The sequence below is a fragment of the Bombyx mandarina genome, chromosome 21 (genome assembly GCF_030267445.1).
Source record: "Bombyx mandarina strain Sakado chromosome 21, ASM3026744v2".
NCBI lineage: Eukaryota > Metazoa > Arthropoda > Insecta > Lepidoptera > Bombycidae > Bombyx > Bombyx mandarina.
In genome coordinates, this window is record NC_143227.1 from 6,419,360 (window position 1) to 6,442,342 (window position 22,983).

Consider the following 22,983-nt stretch of genomic DNA (forward strand, 5'->3'; position numbering starts at 1 on the left):
ATAAAAAAATGCATCAGATTATTAAGTTGAATGTATCATTTGGATATCTAAAATGTATACTAGATAATCGTTTACCATTATCTACATTGTCGGCAAATGTACCTTGTAGTACCACAAGTTATTTCACGAAAACAAAAAACAAGAACAAAAATAGAAACTTTTGAACAACAAAATTTTCGCACAGGGATTCCCTTGTGATTTGTGAAGAGGCCCGAACAAACATGCAGTTGTGTTTCAAAATACGTCCTTGTTTACTTTATCAAAAGGGGTCCATTATTGGATTCGGAGCAGACTGAAAAAACTACAACAAAACGAAATCGAGCAAATGAAACTTTGTTTTGATATAGATAGGTTCAAAAAACTATAAATGCTCTCAAGCTTTGACGAATTTCATTAAATTCACTTTTACGGTTTAATCTCGCATTTTTTATTGTCACTAACCGCCAGTCGTGTCGTAGCCCGTGGTCGTCGGCAATCACGAAAACTGTAACACGTTCACAACATCAAAAACAAAATTATTATTTTGAAAAAAAAAAGGAGTTGACATCGTAAAAATAATTTTAATCATGTCTACGCCTTCCAAAAACTTAAGAAACTAGACAAACCTTACAAAAAAAACTTTTGTTTTTCTTGGCACTAAATACAGATAAACCTACCCGACAGTGGGTAATTAGAGTTGCTCATGTCTGACCCACCACAAAAACAAGCCGCCGTAGAAATATGTAGCTATGAAACTTCATTAAAAGTATTCCAATGCACAGAATAATCCTACAATACCTAAACTGCAATAACAAATTAACGGATAAAAGCAAAGTCACAAAAATGATTTACCAATGAAAAATACAAAAATACATGGAGCTCGTACAGACTTTTATTATAATAAAATAAAATAAAAATAAAAAAGCCCTTTATTCCATGCAGTATGGAACCCTCTCAGGTAAAGGCCTCCTCCAAAGATTTCCATTTTGTTTAGTCTCTTTTTTTTTATTGCTTAGATGGGTGGACGAGCTCACAGCCCACCTAATATTAAGTTGTTACTGGAGCCCACAGACATCTACAACGTAAATGCGCCACCCACCCCGAGAGACAAGTTCCAAGGTCTTAGCTTAGTTACAACGGCTGCCCCGCCCTTCAAACCGAAACGCATCACTGCTTTACGGCAGAAATAGGCGGGGCGGTGGCACCTACCCGCGCGGACTCACAAGAGGTCCTTCCACCAGTAATTACGCAATAAATCCAGTGTGGTCCAGCAACTTTTTTAACATCATCCTCCCAACGCGTGTACGGTCTACCGACGCGCCGCTTGCCCTGTGGACCGTCCCATGCAGTTACTTAGTTACTTTAGATGTCCATCTCCCATCCCCGAGTCGTGCTACGTGGCCAGCCCACTTAAACTTCAATCTTTGAGCATATTTGAGAGCGTCCACTATTTTGGTTATGCTTCTTGTCTTTGTCTCTTCTTTGTCTTTGTCTCTTCTTTGTCTTTTCTTCTTATCTTTGTCTCTTCTTTATCTTTGTCTGTTCTTATCTTGACGGACTCTGACGGACGGAGACTTATTATAACGATTAAATTTCTGATAAATTTCTGATAAAAATAATTACATGAAATTTCGATTAATGCTCCTTTTTACGATTCGGATATAAAATGGCATCCGTGACTATTTTACGTCAATGTTAGTTTTAAAATGGGGAACCGGGAGTTTCCCATTTATTATCAAAATTGTTGAATATTATGAAAATTCTTGTTGAAGTTTTATTTATCAAAATTGACGTGCGAACTAAACTGCGACTAAACACTGCGACTAAACACGGTCAAATGAAACTTCATTACGACTGAAGTTATTCGGGACAAAGAGTTACGAACATCTTGAGGCCATATAATTCTGACTGTGGTGAATCAAATACAGCTTTCTGCAATAGCAAAATTTTTGTTTTTTTTTAGTGATATTTACTGTTGCATAGCTGAAAATGGGATATAGATACATACACTAAACCACAACGTCATACCTACGTATGACGTCGCTACGTTTTTTGCATGGTTAAAAAGATTGAGATTCCTAATCTACTTTTATAGCAGCTTATCAGTTTTGTATAAATAGCTTACGTTTCAATTTCATACTTATACGACAGTGAATAAAGTAGACCTACTATATTTAGGGTAGTCTTGCGATCCATGCCACCCATGATCGAACATTGTGGAGAAAAGTCACATGTGGTCGCGATCCTCAAAAGTGAGGGAACGATGAAGAAGATTGTATTTTAAGAAAAATAAATGTGATCAAACAAAATAATATACAACTATTTTTGTTTTCTAAAATCAGTAAACGAGCTCAAAGACCATTCCGTGTTAAGTGGTAGCTCGAATACTTGTACATCAAAACGGGAATGGCCGCCACCTACCTTGAAACATGAGTTTATAGACTCAAAGAAATTTATTCTATGGTTTCGGCCTGGAATAGAACAATTCGATATTTTTCAGTGTCCTAAAAGACAATTAAAGGGTTCTTCAGACAATGGGTAATAGCATATTGTGATCGTCATCTGTAAACAAATTTTCGCAACAACAATGCTCATTAATCAATACATATAATAAAATCGTAACTGATCGCTGTCTGTACATGGAAGATATCTCAGGAAAACTGTTATAAGGGGCTTTATGAACGCAATAGAACCCAAAAAAATGATTTTTAGAATTTTTGTCTGTTTATCTGTTTGTCTGTGCGTTTGTGCACGCTAATCTCAGAAACAGCTCTGCCGATTTAAATGTGGTTTTCATTAATTTATTGTCGTTAGCTTTATGATAAGTTATGCTTTATAATGAGTACGTGTTTACCAAACAAGGTTGTGTTAGTAGGAACTACTTATTGTAAGAATGCCTCGAAAAAGATCCAACCTCTCCCAGTGCAGCAGAAATGCTAAAAGGATGAGATTAGTTCAATCACAGGAATCTGAAGGAAATCATGAGGCAAGACTCAGGTTTGTCCATCGATCGGGAATCTCATACACTATCGCTTGAGTCTCAGACCTTTACTAATAGGAAAATCCGTCTTAGCTCTCGGAGGGTTCGGACAGCAAATGCGCGGGCTCAAGAGACACTTGAAGTATGAGAAGCACGACTCACTGCCGATCGCGAGGCTCATGCACTATCGCTTGAGTCTGAGACCTTTACTGATAAGGAAATCCATCTGAACTCTCAGAGGGTTCGGACAGCAAATGATCGGTCTCAGGAGACACTAGAAGATCGGGAAGCACGATTCACTGGCGATCGCGTTTCCATTGAGCCTATGTTTCGTGATGATAATAAATAAAGCCCAAGGTCAGATGCTAAAAGTAGTGGATGTAGATCTTTGTGTTAACTGCTTTTCACAGAGTCAACTCGGTCACACGGCTATGTAGCTGTGTCACATGTTAGCAGTCCTAGCAACCTGTATGCTTTGATCCCCGATGGCTATACGTGTAATTTTGTGTATAGAGAAGCATTACTTTAAATTAAATTTTTCTAAATACCCAAATGACGGTGCTTATAAACCAAAAGATATGTCCTAAAACTGCTGCCCTACGTCGCTATTCCACGCAGACGGAGTCGCGGGCACAGCTAGTAAATAAATAAAATGATACATTTTGAAGATATTATTTGAATAAACAACGTTTCTCTTTCATATTTCTTCCAGGAAAGGCTGCTCATTTACTTGTGTTGTGACTTTAATGAAGGATGCTCGAAACGAAAAAAAAAATTGTATTAAATTGAATGAAATTTCCTTTGACACCGTAACGGTTTGCTTTTCAATCAACTGTATGAAAAAATACCTATGAGTTTTTCGAGAGAAAAAAAATATCGATTTTTTTTTTATATCTTCGGTTAGTTCCAAATTACGTGTTGAATCTATATATTACAACGTTAATTAAAAATATGTGGTTTTTTTTGGAATACATTGCGCGCAGAGTATGTGAGTTTTTATTTAGTTAAAGTTCAAACGGTACACAAAAATGAAAATTTTAATTAACATATTCGTATTAAAAATCTATTTATACAAAAATTAATTGCTGTTAGTTAGTCTCGCTAAAACTCGAGAATGGCGGACCGATTTGGCTAATTTTGGTCTTGAATTATTTGTGAAAGTCCAGAGAAGGTTTAAAAGGTAGATAAATATGAATATGCTCGGATTTAAATAAAAATAACAATTTTGTTTTTCCTTTGACAGGGGACACCCGTCGGACGGATTCCTTTTGTTTGTTTTAAGTTTATTTTATACAAAAGTTTAGGTCTTTTATTTATCGATTGAGGCACTACGAAGTCTGCCGGGTCAGCTAGTATATTAATAAAAAGCGTTATAATTAAAGTTTGTTTACAGTCAAAATTATAATAAGAAATCAAATTTGTTAACCTACTGCGCGACCACTTAGTAATAAATACACAATCGAAAAACGACCGTAATCACGGACACATTGAGGTTTAGTTTCGGATACTTTTCAGATTTTGTCTTTTTTTTCTTCTTTTATATTGATAGTCAATAGATACCAGGCAAACAAAAAAGAAAAACTGTTGACAAAATAAGGACAAAACGATACATGAAAGTTTTGTCTTATTTTTGAAGTTTAATTAACTAATATGTTAATTATTTAAAATAAGTAAACTAATTGTTTTTAGTCATGCCAATTATATACGAACTAAATGTTAGCCCAAGCATCTGCTGATAGACCACGTACTCTAAGTCCGATTCATATCAGTCATTAAAGGGAAGATGTTGGCACTTCATTGCTCTTGTAAAAAAGGCTGTTTTAGTGGTGCAGATTGACAGATTGACTATCCGCTTCGGTGTAGTAGTGATAGAAATTTTAACATTAACGCTAGTCAAAGCGTCCATAATATAATTACGATTGCCCACAATGCAAGTTGGAACACATATTCATTTATTTTTTATTGCTTACATGGGTGGACGAGCTCACAGCCCACCTGGTGTTAAGTAGTTACTGGAGCCCATAGACATCTACAACGTAAATGCGCCACCTACCTTGACACATAAGTTCTAAGGTCTCAGGTATAGTTACAACGGCTGCCCCACCCTTCAAACCGAAACGCATTACTGCTTCACGGCAGAAATAAGCAGGGTGGTGGTAAATACCCGCGCGGACTCTCAAGAGGTCCTACCACCAGTAGCTATTGGTCTTGTAGACAGTATTTATTGCTCTTGTAGATAGACGAGAAGACAGTCCACCTTATGGCAAGTAATCACTGTCGTTCATAAACATCAGCAATACCAGGGACATAACCAAGCCGTTTCTACTGCAAAAATGCTTCACGAGGTAAATTGTGTTATGCGCAACAACAAAAAAGTACATAATAACGTAATAGAGGCTAATGTAATTCTCCATCTTCAAAACGCTGCTGTGACATTACCTAAATGACCCAACAACGCAAATGAAATGCAATTATGAATAGCTTCCTCGACTTAAGTCTCGTTTTATGACGGGAGTTCCGTATCACAAGGGACCAGTCCCATCAATAGGGGGATCACACCGAAAACAAATCACCATTGCCTCATAAGGAGGGTGCGTTGCTGTCCCTTAAGAAGAACAAGCTTAGCATCCTGTCCCACTTGCAAACATGAATTTATGAAGATTATATTCGTCGATAAAGAATTTGGAAGAGGTAAAGGCTAAGAAAATGTGATAAGGACTTAGTAAGGTCCTTCGTTCCAATTTGATGGTTAGGATAGCCTTAGTACAATACAATTCCGTCTTCAAACTCATGTATCAATATGGCTGGCGAAATTCACGTTGTGAAGTCTCTGGGTTCCTGTGACAAATTAACACCAAACAAGTCTTGGGTTCGTTCAACCATCAGTGCGATAAGAAAATGAGGCATAATAAATCAAACGCTCACCTAATCCGCCTACTTGAAATAAATTTATATAAATACCTTGAAAACCCTTTAAATCCCAAAGAAATTCTCCCCCTAACATTAAATGCTATAATCCTGCGACGTCTGCAAAACGTAATTCCCCGTACCATTTGAGTCATCAAATATTTTCCCACAAGCCTGCAGTCTTTACTGCGACGTTTCCCTAACAAAGACCGTCATCGTTACCGCTCACACTCGTACTTTGCACCACCCTACATCCATTTTCTCTTATTGCTATTACTGTCACCATGCCCCATTACGATCCCTCAGAGATTCGGTGACGAATGCCTTTAAAATAAGAAGGTTTTTTTTTTATAATGCGATGTTACACGCGGTAGATCCAATCATATTATGGTGATTCTCATCAAATATGTATCCACACTCACCCCTGTATTTTGTCAGGCGCTAAAAACGAAGGGTCTTACTTAAGGGTCTTAGCTCACGTTGTTATAGTTCCTTTAAAATATGCTTTAACATGCATTAATGGTTTTATGGATGGTAATAAAGTTGATTGTTTGTGTTAAATATTGCAACGGGAGCTTTGTCATGGTACTATCATCCATTACGTTATCCACTCAAATTAGCCACAGTACCCTCTTAACTCAAAGTACTTCTTAACGTTAATCATGTTATGGTGTCGAGATCCTTGGTCCATGGGTCCTAACGCTATAAGGCTTTTTAAGGAAATAGCAAAAAAGTTAGTCGACATCACAGGAGACCGAAGAGCTGGACAAAGAATCGGACAAAGGATTAGTCTAGCTATTCAAAGGGGGAACGCTGCCAGTATCTTCGGAACCTTGCCTAACCTTGCTTTTAATAATACATTTTAGTTATAATGTTATATTTTTTTAAGGTTTTTAGTTTTAGGTTCATTGTTATAGTGTATTATTTTGTATCAGGTATAGCTCTTGTTGAAGTATGTTTAATTTTAAGAGAAAATGAGAAAATCCATCACGCATCTGACATACTGTTGGTAGACCTCTTGTGAGGTACCACCACCCTGCCTATTTCTGCCGTGAAGCAGTAATGCGTTTCGGTTTGAAGGGTGAGGCAGCCGTTGTAACTATATTGAGATCGTAGAACTTAGATCTCAAGCTGGTGGCGCATTTACGTTATAGATGTCTATGGGTTCCAGTAACCGCTTAACACCAGGTGGGCTGTCAGCTCGTCCACCCATCTAAACAATAAAAAGAATGTTAACACTAAATGCGAAGCGTAGAAACTTTGCATAGGTCAATAGTTAAAAAAAAAGTTATCGATATCTAAAATAGACGAGTCGCTCCTGTTCATATGCTCATGTTATGCTATGCGAAAGACTTCATTACTCTCTGTCGTATGTAAGTATTTTATTTACTAGCGAAGATGGGTGAATGAACGAATTCACGGTCCATTCGGCGTTTAGTGGCTACAGGGCGCATACATTGAAATCTATGGTGATCCAGGTCAATGACACTATGATCGAAATTGAAATTGTACACCAAAACGGCACTTCTATCCTTCAAGCCGGAACGCATGACTGTTTCAATGTGGAGTAGGCCGTATGGTGATACCTACCCATACAGACTTAAAATAAACCATACCCCCAGTAATCGCCCGATCATTTTTTCCCAGTGCTAAAAATCTCACAGAAAGCTATTGCCAATTCTGGGGTTAATCTCTTAAGGGCTTTTTTAGAGTCTGTGCTCCGAAACCACACAGCCACAATCAGTTAAAATAAGTCTATCTCGTTCTTGAGAAACTTTCCATTGTGCAGAACGACGGATTTTAAAACACATTGTTTTTCTATAGTTTCTCAACGTTAACGCTAAGCCGTTAAATCTCCGAAACATTGTTAGCTACCCGGAAACTTCGCGGATTTTCTCCAAGCCTGTATAAGTGAGAAAATAAAATAACAGAATAATCTCAACCATTCAAATTCAATGTCACGTAGAAACAACGCCTACGCTGAATAATATATTTCTTGTTGCTTTTTCATTTCGTAGATTACTTCTTTAATATATATTTTTTATTAGAACATAAGCTTTCGACTTTATTTCTGTCTCAAATTAAATTCTATGATTGGTGCAGTAATGCCGAAATATTAGATATTTAAAGGTAGGTAAAGATTGCTACAAAAAAGGAACAGAAAAGGCGTCTTATAAGCCTGCACGAGTGAGTACTACAATACTGTCTATTACTGCCGCTAAGTGGCGTTAGGTCATGCACTCCAGTTTGAAGGGATGTCCATCAATTGAGAAATACAAATTATGACTAACTTCATGTTACACGGTGATTGGTGGAAATCCAGTGATTCATTCTGATACCATTCTGACACCAGCTTACTATTTATTTTAGTATAGCATTAATTTTAGTTTATTTTAGCGCCAATCTAAATTCGAACTCACTAAATAAACGCACGTCAACTCGCAAACTCACCATCCCCGATCCTGTGGACCGAATGGTAAACAGTCGACGTCGCCCTAAGCACGTCATTACGGATCCTCCCGATCAATTAACGGTGCTGTTAGGTACCTCAAGCACCGGTCACCGTCCTCACCGAGCCCGTCGCTGTCGACGGAGGGCTCGACGAGTAAATTAACCCATAGAAAACACAGCCTACTGAGCTTATATTCTTTACATCGCGTGCGCTGCTACCCGAGCGAGCCGCTAGTAAATTAATAAATCAAAAACCTACTTAAATGATAGATCCATATAGATTCGTAAAGGATGCCTCCTATATTACAGTTCTTTCATGGAAAATATTATTGCCCGTGTGCTATGTAGGTTGTTTAACACAACTCTGAGTATTGTTGTAATGAGTATTCTAACAGTGATTTTACTTTAACAATAAATACTATCGGGTATTTATATTGTTATCGAGATACTTATCAACTTCGCTAATCATTTTAAACCAAGTGTCTACGGCAAGAAAAAATAGTTTTTTCTTCCCTTTTTGTTTACAGTGACTCTGTACTTTTGTATTTCTTAAAAACCAATTATCATTAATCGGAAATCGTTTAATTTGATTTATATTAACAATTTGATGGAGCTCCAATCAAATTTCCTGAAACCAAATTGAAAATTTCTTGGGTAAAACTTAGTATCTCAAGTGGACCTATAAAATATTAATCAAAACTCTTCGCAAAGGGTATAAGTTGAGAGTAAAGTGGATAGGTAGGAAATTACTTATTGCCTACTAACGCAACCGCTTTTCATGCGCGAACTCTCACCCCAACACCCACTTGACCTCTGCTTAAAATAAAATAGCTTTGGATTGCGACCAACGACGAAAAAGGTGCACTCTGTTACAAAAATACATCTTATTTTTATTCGACTTTGAGTTATTTATTCGGGATTTCATGTCCTTGTTCCATATTAAAATAGAAAATATTGTAATTGAATCACGGTCTAGCTTCGTTTTGACTATCTAGTCATATTAGCACCCATTACGCTCAATTCTTGGAATTCCTCACGTCCCACTTTTGTTTACTATGATAGGTGATTGTTTGTGACGGGAATGTTGACTTAAGTAAAACAAACAAATTCCTAGTATCATTTTATTACATGTTATTAGTCGTATGGCGTTTTGTTATAAATTAATTCCATGTAACCCATCTAGTAGAACGAAACTTATCGCATTGTTTTCAAAAATAGACTTACAACATAATGATACGAGCTATGACTCAGCATAAATAAAACTCCCAATGAAATACTAATTAAAACTCATCTTAATCATTACCACCATCATGGTCTAGCACCTTACCACTATCATAATTCGCTTTCTTAAATCGCTTCGCTCTGAATAGAACTGCCATCAATGCCTATGCTTTTACAGTCGCTTCGACTATGTCTACAATGTTCCGGAACATTTTTTATGCCTAGCTTATCGCCAGTAGCCTTGAAGGATAATTTTGGCTATGCCGTGAGTGGTGAGCGTGGGAGTTGTTGCTAACATTTGCCTTAGCAATTCACTCTAGCTCTAGCTTCGGATCGAATCGCAACCCATTAAGAGGATCCGAGAAACTCGGTGAGTTGTGTTTGGGTTAAGTTGCAGAATGAACAAGAGATACTCAGGTTGTTTCGACATCCAATTTTTGCTATTTGACAATAGATGGCGTTACTCGCACTGGCATAACAAAAGATCTGAATTTACGGTGTAAGGATCTTTTGAATTTTAAATTACTTAGGACTTCTAAAACTTATTAGGAAGTTCCTAATATTAATGCTCTCTCGAACCTTCTAAAACTTATTACGTTACATCTTGCAGTAGCATCATTCGAAGATGGTTAGTTTTTTTTTAAAATTAGTTAACACAGAAGGTCAATACCGTTTTTGAATTATGTATAATAACAACGAGAAATGTAAGTGTCAGAGAATGTTCAAACAGTACAATATTTACTGTGTTAAATTATTCGAGTTCGGGTTGGTTCCGCTTTGCAGTTTCAATATTATGTTAGTATAATTAAAAATGGCGGTTTTATAGTGTTATATTATATAAGCTGTATTTCACTTGAAATTCATTTCCTTCAAAATTTCATTTATTACGTAGGTAAGCACCGGCTTGACTGGATTACGGATGTTCCTTCGAAGGAAAATGTAAATAAATTTGGGATTCGGTCAATAATATATTTTTTTCAGAATTGAATGTTTTTTAATCTATATTTCAAAAATGACAATTCCGTAATATGATTCAAAGTAGAATTCATTCTATATGTGTATATTATAAGTTCCGGTATCCAATCTATTGCCATTTTTATTACTTTAATTTGACTGACGTTGTACATATTCACGGTCCATTTATTATTTTTAGTGATTTTATTCATGTTGCAGGCAAAATAATCTTAGCCCAAACAGCCAAGTGTGTTGTTAATAAAGACCAAATCCAAGTAAAAATTATATGAAACTACAGTAATTTAGGGAAATGAAATAAAATTTAATTAAATGTGAGAGGTAAAACAATACCGTGCTCGTTTGATAAGAGGAAATCAAATTAACTCTCAGAAAAAACGTAAGAATTTACTGAGGATTCAATAGATTCTGTGAATGAAACCGAGAAGCATGTCTAGTCACGATTTCGTTTCATTTTTCACACTTGTACACCTTCACGGATGGTAAATGTTTAATATGCCACCACTACTACATTTTGAAGCCCGACTAAAGTCAAAATTATCAAATTCACACAATTTAGCATCTCGCATTCCCGCCAAAAGTCGAGTTCACAGACATTACAACGTGAACAACGCCACCTGACATGAGGTTGAATTCTGAATTGTATTGTTTAACGGCTGCTACACGAAATACGTCCTACCAAATGTAATATGTGTATGGACTCTGAAAATCACGTCACAATAAACGTGTAGGTATGTGTCATTTTGTTCCTGAGCAATCTAAAAACATTAATTAATGTCAAATGCTTTAAATTAAAACTAGTTTGACGTGTTAATACCGCATTTTTATATTGTCATTGTATTATTTATTTAAATGAAGCGTTGCTTAAGGTGTTAAGGTCCCCAAGTGGGGCAGGTTTTAGCATTATTTCGCCGTGATAGGTCAAGCTCCAGGTCATCACGGACTCCTAATTTAACAATGTTTACCAATATATAGTTATAGGACCACGTGCCTGTTGTTATAACAACAAATTTACTGTACTTATAATTACGGTAACATTAAGGTGATGAGAATTAAATCAAATAACTCGTTTTTGGCTCCAAATTTGCAAACGATTTTACTGGTGGTAGGACTTCCTGTGAGTCCGCACGGGTAGGTACCACCGCCCCTCCCGTTTCTGTCGTGAAGCAGTAATGCGTTTCGGTTTGAAAGGTGGGGCAGCCGTTGTAACTATACTGAGACCTTAGAACTTATATCTCAAGATGGGTGGCGCATTTACGTTGTGGATGTCTATGGGCTCCAGTAACCACTTCACACCAGGTGGGCTGTGAGCTCGTCCACACATCTAAGCAATAAATAAAAAAAAACGACCTTCGTCCGTTACCACGGAAATTGTAAAGAATTTGAATTGCGAAAATAAAATGACGACAATTGATGAGACTAAACCGTAAAAGAAGCTTTATTTTACTCAATAACATGTGTTGGCGAAACGACCTGCTGCAATGGTTTATTACATAGTTCACAACACGTATTCGTAGTTAGCACCGGTTAAATCATTATTACAAACCTCTACAAAGTTATTGCCTGTCAACTAGTAATTGCCTACCTGGTGTTGACATTAATATTCAACGTTTCCAGACGATTAGTTTACTAATTCACTGGTATTTATTAATATTTTGTTGAAAGCCATTGAAGACACGTTTTAGTCTTGATAATTATTATGATTGAAGTATTTTGATACTAATCAAATATGTTTTTAGTAACAACGATGAGTACAATATTTATGAATATCTTATGCCTTTAAACAAGCAATTCTTGTATATTAACATATATTAATATATATAATCTGAATCACGGAAACGGCTCCAACGATTTTCATAAATTTAGTATACAGGGGATTTCGGGGGTGATAAATCGATCTAGTTACGATTTATTTTCAGAAAATGTTGTTTTATTCGTGTTTTCAATAATCAACTCCTCCTGACATCTATTGGCGAATAATAATACTATTTTTCTTAATTGAGGGCAACTAACCGCTTTAAAGACAGAACAAGATGGCGTTAATAAAAAAAGGAGCAAAGCTCGGTCATCATCTAGTTTTCGTATAATACGGCGAACATTCTCTTTCTCTTTCTTACAATATTGAAGTTGTAATTGAAGTAAAATAATTTTAGTTATTCTGTAAAGGTTTTTGTAAAAGAAATCGATCTTGAAAGGTAAAGATGGGTTAAGAACCGATAATAGGGTCCAAGAAATGACGCTCCAGCTTTTTGAGCGTTATGTAAAGGAACAGTGTTTGAGATGAAAGGCCACACTTCTCGACTTACGCTGGTTCTCTACCGGTAATATGACGTAGAATATGATTTGTGGTCTTTTAGTAATCCACTGTCCTTTACGGTGTGAAATAGTAATCTGATCGCCACGGCGATCGAGTCCTTGAACTTAACGTCGCATTGAGCCTGTGTCAAATGAAGTTCAATGGTCACATTAAAATCTAAAAGACATCGATATTTCTATACATATCCTTATTATGCCTCACATCTTTTATTATGGTTACGTTTTTGCTAATAGTCATTAATAATTCGACATATTTACTAATAATACAATCAGTTGTTTGCATCTAGCATGTATTTCTCACGTATGTATTTGTTTAACATAATATAATTATATAATAGAATAAACAATGGAATTACTTATTGTATCAAACAATGAGAAACCCTATTTGTCACAATACATGTCTAATTAATGGAATATCGCATTGAATATGTAGCCTAAATAGGTGTTACGAAATAGGGTTTGAATAGTTAATTCTTAGCTATGATAATAAGTATGACGTACATGTTTTTGTATTAAATTATGATTTTATCTAGCTAATCCGATATTAAATGAGAAATAATTTGTTTTTTATATTGAGAAATAATATTTCTAACGAATAAAATGCTATGTACCTAATCATCTAACATGAACTAAGTAATACTTCGGACTTTGAGTATCTTTCTTAGAAAAAATCACACTATGATTTCCATCAAAGAAGCATTGTAACCAACATTAAAGAGCGCACTGTCTTTCTGGTCACCGATCTTCACTTAACAATAATCTCTATCACATTGGGATTTTTGGCGGGAACGCGAGGAGTGAAGTGATGTGATTTGTTTTATTGTGTCTATTTAGTGTTTCTTCAGGATTAAATGTGTAATAACGGTGGTTTATTAACTGTTTAGTATCTATGAAAGTGCACAAATGTGGGAAAATGAAACAAGCCGCTGAACGTAACTTCTCAGGATCTTCCAAAAATTCCACTGAAAAAGTCTCAGTAAATGACCACCATTTTACTGAGATTATACTTCATCCCATATCATCTCATCTCATTTCATTTCATTTCGTTTTCATTACATTTCATGCCATGTCTCACAATTATCAACTTCATTACGTTTCATAATATCATTTTTCATATAAAAAAAAGTTATTATTAAAATTAAAATAAGACTTGACCTAAAGGTCTCAGTTACCAGGTCACAAAATCCTTTAAAAAAATCTATCACATTGATAGAAGCTGATCTACGCTTCAAACAAGAACGGAAACAAGGTGGTTCTCGCTGCGTGATGCAAAATAGCCGCGGTGCGGCTGAGATTAGACAGGCAGTGCTCTAAGCTGAGCGAGTGAAATCTAGAAGGTTATTCGTAGAAACGTTAGCTTGTGGACAAACAGCAAAGAGGTCGTGATTCGATAAGCGGCGTATGTCGGTGCTAGAAGTAAAATAGCCAGCGCGATGTTTTAATATTTTTGTCTCATTAATTAAGTAAAAGGAATCTAGCTCATACAGCCAATATTGTTAGATCAATGCCGCTATTGTATTAGCGTCAGAGATTTGCCCAGTTTGTGCTGAATTTAATTAGATTCCTCCTCCTCCTTGCACACTGTGCCTGAGTGACCGACCCGAAGGTCGTAACCTTTACGGAGCACTTTTGTTCGGACTGTGTTCCTCCATTCTTTCCGGTCCTCTGCGCAGTGGATAACGACATTGATAATGGAGTCCAATGTCGTTTTAATTTGATAAGTCCAGCGCATGGGACTACGCTTCGTTGGCCTCTTCCCTTCCACTTCCTTAATTAGATTCAAAAGGCCCAAACTTTCAATTATTAATATTAGAATAAATAGCAGTCTACATTTATCTCTGATTTATAATGTGAGCTCAAAGTAATGGTTTCATTTTTTTTTATAAGGACACATAATATTCCAACCAATAGAAATAAATAGATATCATTAAGTCCACGGTGAATAATTTAATTAGAACATAGACATTGATCTGAACATTAATTCCGGTCTTTTTGCGGGTTCATCGCGGCGACAGCCAAACAAATGGACTAAGGTAATCCAAATTAGACCGACTGACTAATAAATTACACAATAAATTTGTATCACCCAGGAGATATACAGTCATTTTGACTGATACGGTTTTGTTGGCGACAATGAATTTCGCTTAATTTGTAACTAATTTACGTTTGTCATGTAAAGTGTACTAAATTTTCGGCATCTTATTGACGTAATCAAGTTGAAAATTTTGTTAGAAATAATAATGATTCGAAAGTTCTTCTGTCTCTCTCTCTCTTTTTTTCTGGTGCTAGGACGTCTTGCGATTGCGTCTGCACAGGTAGGTACCTCCACCCTGCATATTTCTGCCGTGAAGCAGTAATGCGTTTCGGTTTGAAGGGCGGGGCAGCCGTAGTTAAAAGTGAGACCTTAGAACTCATGTCTCAAGATGGTTGGCAGCATTTATGTTGTAGATGTATATGGGCTCCGGTAACCACTTCAATCAGGTGATCGGTCGCCAGTTATCACGAAACTGTCAAGTATACGAAATGTAAAAGTTGCTTTAATATTTTTTTAAGACTCGACAAACTTAAGGAATACAAATAAAAAAGTTAAAATATTTTTAAACATTTAAATAAATAAAAAATGTATGAAAATACAACAGTGTAGCCACTAATGCGCTCATTAAACTAGGAATATACGAATATAACGCAAAAGCAAGCAAAGAAAGCAATTTATACTTCGTGTAACACAACACAGTCCCCTCGGAAGAAGAACAATTTCTCATCTAAAAAATTCAACAGCCCGAGGCGAATTATAGGTACTTTAACAACGACAAAATATGTGTTTGAATGCTTTTATGTGAATTGCACACATCTTTTTTCCGATAAATTGGATTTATCGATAACTAATTAGAAAACAAATCGATAATTGTGAAACAAGAATCTACGAAGTCTTCCTGAAAGAATTCTAAATTCATAAACTTTAATGCGTAGTATATACACGCGTATATAAAGTGTAGTAATTAAAAAATATGTTTGTATGCGATTTTAAGGAATAGTTACTATATAGCTATTATAGCACCTTACAAGCCTAACTCCTATATATAGCTATTATTAATTAGTACTTTAATAGTTATTATAGTATTTTTAGTTATTTCTTAAAACCACTCCCTTTTTACGGGCTTAGAACTTCTTGGCATCGCCGTCGAAGCTTTTACGACATTCGAATTCATTTAATTTTGTTAAAGAAAGAAAGTTGCGAGTAATTAATTTTCAATTCAATATGTTTTTTTTTTATGAAATGGAATCACTTACCCGACTGACAGAGTAGACACACCAACGCCGCAAGCCACATCACTGTATTGTCTTTTCACATCATTAGTGAGAGCACGGCCTTTTAGCGCCACATTCACTAGAGAGTTAGACTTCGGTAAACCTTTTTCAGTCTCGCTTCATTTAACGAATGAATTTAATGATTCTAATGGGCGTTCCTGTCGAAGAAAAAGTTTGTATTAGTTTTCGAATGAAAATTAGTTTGTTATAATGAATATGCAATTTCGAAAAGGGCACATGTCGCATATTTTGTCAATACGTTTTTTCATATATATGTAGATTTCAGGCTTACCTACACCCATTTTATAATAATTCCAGTAATTTTCAATTGCTAATTAACACTAAATATATCCTCAAAAGTTAATATTTATATTTTACCCTGCTTAGAAAATAATCAGTTTTTTTTTCATTTCCTGAACATTTACATTTTCGGAGATGTACCCTTTCGAATTGTATATTCAATTACATATAGTAGCGTATGCATAAAATTTAGCAATTTATCCGCAGATACGGTATAAACATTTCCAAGAATTGTTATCGACTAGCGACCCGCCCTCGCTTCGCTTCGGAAACTGTAATTTATTATTGATTTCTCCACTATTTAATGAATGTTATTATACATATAAACCTTCCTCTTCAATCACTCTATCTATTAAAATTGCATCAAAATCCGTAGCGTAGTTTAAAGTTTTAAGCATACATAGGGATATAGGGATAGAAAAAGCGACTTTGTTTTATACTACGTAGTGATTCGACAAAGATTAATCCCTCAAGTCACTAATTTCTAATGGAATCGTGGCGGTCACTAACCAGTATCAAAGTATCGAGTATCTAATCCAATAGACCACGGACACTTAATGTTCAGGGTTCATGTTGAAAATTTATCACCAGACCTGTTCGGCGATACCATTGTCATATTGTTACCAGAAACGTAAACAAGGATACCAAACTAGGATATTGCTTTTCGGCTCTTTTAAAACTTAGACAGGTGATGTCTTTGCCTAAGCTTGTAGAAACAAAAAAAAAACAACACTTAAAATAAACACTGAAACATTTCAGTAAACGAAATTTGCGAATCAAAGTAATGCCTTAATGAATTTCTTATTAGCATTGTAACTTCTAAAGCTGTCTTGTAAATATACACGACGAAATAGCGCAAATTCTCTGAAATATCTTGAGGTGTAACGCAGTTTGTGTCTACATTAATTTACTGCGAATATTCTCAAGCCCCACAAAATGGTTTGCCAGCACTTTGAAAATCTTTGTGTATTTTTATAAATTAATTTACAATAGGTATAGCTTTTAATTATTCGGCTGGTATTTTAATGACTACATAGATTTTGTTTTAGTTTCCGCTAGTCGTAATTAAGACTATTTTGACTACTATCACTACTGACAACAACAGTCAATCAATGATCACGAAAACAGTTAAATAGTCGAAATTTCGGAGATAATAACATAATGATAATAAAATTATAAAGCCGTAATAATGCTTAAAATGTTTAATTATCTTAATATTCTAATTAGGCTTGGCGGTGCCCCTTTTTTTAACGCTGGGGAATCCATTTACGATTGGCTGTGCCCCTGGCACCACTGACTTCGACGAGATACGGTATCCACTTCCCATAAGATGAATCATACGCTCGTCTGTCTACAATGGCAATAAGCAATATACCTTTGTACAAGCTTAACGTGAAACAGGTATAATAAAGAAGTATTTCTCAACTTTAAATGGTCGAATATACATCGCCATGGATGTTTTTGTTCTCGATAACTAGAAGAGAGCGACAAGAAACTATCAAAAATGCTGCAAGAAACTATCAAAAGGTTATATACTGTGTGAAAGAAACCTTAATGTTAAGATATAACATTTAGTTTTATTTAGTAAGTTCGGCGGTAGCTAACAATGTATTTGAATGTCGAAAAATAAACATAAAACTAACACGACCGCGACCACCAAAACTGCTCTATTCTATTCTATCAGCCCGCAGATGTCCATTGCTGGACATAGCCCTCTCCTAAGCCTTGTTACAAAGATCGGTCTTGCGCTTCTTGCATCCAGCGGATCCCCGCGGACCTCTATTTTTTTTTTATTGCTTAGATGGTGGACGAGCTCACAGCACACCTGGTGTAAAGAGGTTAATAGAGCCTTGAGACATAAGTTCTAAGGTCTCAAGTATAGTTACAACGGCTGCCCCATCCTTCAAACCCAAACGCATTACCGCTTCACGCCAGAAATAGGCAGGGTGGTGGTACCTACCCGTGCGGACTCACAAGACGTCCAGCAACCAGTAAAAAATAGCTCGTCGGTCCATCTTCTGGGAGGCTTACCCACGTAAAGTATACAGAATATCGGAAATTATTTAAAAATATACAAATAACAAACGTTAGATTAAACCGTAAAGTATAATAGTTTAATTATTTTTAAAGTCACGAAACCTGAAATAAATTCTGAATAGTTTAAACGCCAACACTTTTATCACGAAACGTGTTAAAAAGGTACCTTTATTTTTTATGTATAAAGCGATAAATTGTATCAAATCCGTTTGAATGTAAAAACAAAAAGTAAAAAAGATGAATACACTCATAACAAATCATTGAAGTGAAGCTTCATAAATTCATCATTTGACTTCATAAACATTTTGTTACGTTTGTTACGTTGATCTAGGCCACGCAAATTGATTCTTAACTAGCTAGGTTAATGACACGTTTTTGCATATTTTCAATCCCGTGAACAGCACAATACGAGGTTCACCTACTTTAAAACTTGAGAGGCGGCGGCATTACTCAACAATTACCCCAGTGATGTCCAGGGACTCTGATAAGCTCATAGCATTAAACAGAATTGCCTATCAATCTAGAGAGGAAAAACGCAATGAATAAGCTTGTGTTATGTGTGGTTAAGGAAACCGCACTGCTAATTTTGTCGAACTTAAAGTTTATTTCTGTCGCTTGCTCACTAATAAAATCGAATTGAAACTTACCCCTCAAGTCTCATAAGGAGAAGATATTCACGTTTTGATATCTGCGGGGTCCAATAACCGCTTAAAGTATAGCATATACGATTTGAGCCCATCTGAGCTTTTAAGTGAACAAATCAACCAGGAAAAGCACAACCAAATCAACGGTTACAAAGGCTATTTGATTAAAGCCACATTTTTTAAATTTTTAGGAGACCCATTTAAAGGTTAAAGTTTGTAAAAAAATCATGAAAAAAAGCTTTTTCAGCTATTTGTATAGTGTAAACATAATTGAAGCTCGATCAAAAACATCGAATTCTTAATTCTAATCTATACTAATATATAAATCTACAGTGGTTTTTACGGATGTTCCGTTATAACTACTGAACCATGCATCCGATTGACTTGAAACTTGGTATCCACGTAGAAATACATGTAGTTAATGGATAGGCTAATATTTATATGAGTGTTGAACTCCCTAATAGTAATGACAATAAATAATGAATGTTAATTTTAAATGCCCAGCGAAGCGGGCGAGTACGGCTAGTATCAAATAAAACGGACCTTCACAAAGATAAATGTCGCGTACTAAGCGAAATGTCACTTAAGCCAAATAGTTTTTCATCTCTCAATATATTTTACGTTATTCATAATTGCTAGTAACGAATCTCGAACCGGAAACCGCGACAGTTTGAGAATACCTATACGCACCAACGCAATAATTAATTATTGTCTCAAATAACATCAATCATCCTACCTAAACCCAATTACCCGCACACTAATTAATGTTTTAGAATTTAGACATCAAAGTTTAAATCAGAGAGAATTGTTTGTCAAATCAAGCTCGTATATGAAACATGTAAATAAACCAATAATATATCATCATTCTCCTGCTCTTCTCCCAGTCATATGGAGTCGGCGTAGCATGTTTTCTCCTTCCATATTCCTCTATCATATACCATTTCTTCGCTCACTCCCCTCTTACACATATCGTCTTTCACGCAAATAATATACCACTAATACATATACGGTCAAAACCGTTTACTGCGACATCGTTTAGAACAACATGCCGGTTATAATAACCTAGAACAAAGGTCCCGGCTGAATTTTTATTTTTATTTTTTATTGCTTAGATGGATGGACGAGCTCACAGCCCACCTGGTGTTAAGTGGTTACTGGAGCCCATAGACATCTACAACGTAAATGCGCCACCCACCTCGAGATATAAGTTCTAAGGTCTCAGTATAGTTACAACGGCTACCCCACCCTTCGAACCGAAACGCATTACTGCTTCACGGCGGAAATAGGCGGGGTGGTGGTACCTACCCGTGCGGACTCACAAGAGGTCCTACCACCAGTGATTACGCAAATTATAATTTTGCGGGTTTGGTTTTTATTACACGATGGAATTTTATTAAATTTTATTTATTTATTTTATTTAATTAATTGGAATTCACCGTGGAAGTCAATCGTAAACATTTGTTGAGTACGTATTTCATTAGAAAAATTGGTACCCGCCTGCGGGATTCGAACACCGGTGCATCGCTTCAACGCGAATGCACCGGACGTCTTATTCTTTAGGCCACGACGACTCGCATGCTATATGACCGCCTTATTAAGAACATTGCTCAATACAACATTGCTAATAACGTCATACCTCATAAAACGACCACATTTAACTAATATTTCGCAGAATTAGATCTGTTAGAATGACCGGCTAAGCTGTATTGTAAAAAAATTGAATAGGTATCCACATTTGTCGTCAATGGCTATTAAAATCAGGAAAGAAAACAATAGGATTTAGTTTAGTGTAGGGTATTTTCTAATTCAAAGCCCGCTTCTTCATATCTCTTCAATTAGTTTGTTACTTATCTATACACAAAACGCACCAAAACTTTGTGGAGCTATTCGTGAAACTTTCAAAATGTCGCAAAGAAAAAGAAAACAAATTAATATTGAAGAAAACTCGCGTATTATATCCAAGCTAGAGAGCGGAATTTCAAACAAAGACTTAGCAAAGGAATATGTTGTATCACATTCGACAATTTCAACCATTTGGAAAGAGCGATGACGATACGTTAATTAAAATCCAACGTGAATTACAAAATATCTATGCACAACAGAAGTGTTCCAAACAGACCAAAATTACAGATTTTATGCTCACAGAAAAATAATTTGCATTGTACTTATGTGTAATAAACAAAATGTACATAGTTGATTAAATATATTTTTCCAATAATTCTCTATCGATTGTACTTGCACGATACACATTAAACATCACCGGTTGTTACGACTATCGGTTTTTACGACTGAATATGAGCAGTCCCTTCGATGTCGTTATAACAGATTTTGACTCTATTATGTATATTAATATAAGAATTAACTATCGTAACAGAAATATATGTGTGCTTTTATGATTGACGGGCAGACAATTTCGCCACTTTTAAGTCAATAAATAATAAGTGGAGCCTATGGATATCATAATATGAGTAAGGGTCTGCAGTGACAAACAAAAGTATTATCTGCCTGCAGGATTCGAACACTGGCATAGTCAGATCACTCGATACGAATACACTAGGCGTCTTTTAGGCCACGATAATTTCAATTCACGATGCTTCAACGTTTATGTAACAGTGAATAATTTAAGATTTAAATGCGTTACGTAAGAGTTCAGTGGTAATGTTTATTAGATTGGAGTTCCCTTGCGGTTTAACTCACATTAAATATTCAATTCAGAATGCAGACACATTGCAAGTAGCCGGGTAACAGAAATGTCTCTGCAACTGTCTGGTGCGCAACCCACCTTGAAGCGTCGAGTTGAAGTCTCAATAAGCAACTAGACTCGAATAACAAAACAATCTGAAGATTAGTTATAAATAATATTATATATATGAACTTAGTAAAATATATTTGGTTGGTTGGCCATAGATAGTAAAGTATTCTAACGACACAACAGTTGACTGTGGAAAGTTTGTTTGTTTGCGTTCACAGTTCACTGAAAGTATAGTTTTTATTGGTTACACATTGACATCAGTAATACCAAGTTTTACCTACAACCGAGGTATCTGTAATATCGTCTGTGACCACGAAAACTCTAAAGTATTCGAAGCATTTTAAATAATATAATGATAATAAAAAACGCGAGATAAAACCGTAAAATTAGTTTTAATTATGTCTTTTACTCATAAAACCGAAGAAAATACTAAAGTTCCTTACTTTTTACACAATTAATTAGTATCTAAACTGAAGCTTCTTAAGTATTTCCAAGATTATTTACATTCAAAATTACGCGAGTGGACCATTAAACAAAATGCAAAACATTTAAGAAACTTAAGTAATATTTTTCGGTAATGAATCATATTTATGGGAATTATAATGAGCCCTGGCAACCCTATTTTACGGTCGCGGTAAAAAAATACGATTTTATTCAGTTCGCGACAGAGCTTACGGAAACAGCAGTAAAGCCTCGAATTATGATTCCGGCCTCAAAGAAGGCATTAAAATATTCACGCAGGCTTACGGCCTTTGATCAGAATACCAGACTAAAGCTATTCCATACGCGTTTGTGCAATCATCGTCCCGAGGGAAATGTCGACACTCAATAGCCTAAGGTTTCAACGAAAAGAAACTAACATTAAAATATTCTCCACGTACATAATGTTTGGATATATCTATATAAGTATAAATATAAAAATGAATTGCTGTTCGTTAGTCTCGCTAAAACTCGAGAACGGCTGGACCGATTTGGCTAATTTTGGTCTTGAATTATTCGTGGAAGTCCAGGGAAGGTTTAAAAGGTGAGAAATATAAAAAAAGCTCGGTATTATATAAAAACAAACAATTCTGTTTTTCCTTTGATGTGTCCCCTTGATGTGTCTTTTATTTATC

General features: G+C 35.7%; 1 protein-coding gene across 2 annotated transcripts in view; it reads right to left on the reverse strand.

Annotated features, from left to right (window-relative positions):
- LOC114248628 (zwei Ig domain protein zig-8) overlaps window positions 1–22,983 on the reverse strand; it is a 127,931-nt gene that overhangs the window by 87,190 nt on the left and 17,758 nt on the right. For both annotated transcript variants that reach the window (XM_028181924.2, XM_028181925.2), the window contains exon 2: window positions 16,118–16,293. In XM_028181924.2, coding sequence (XP_028037725.2) covers window positions 16,118–16,157 — 40 coding nt within the window. In that variant the 5' untranslated portion in view covers window positions 16,158–16,293. The remainder of the gene's footprint in view (window positions 1–16,117; window positions 16,294–22,983) is intronic.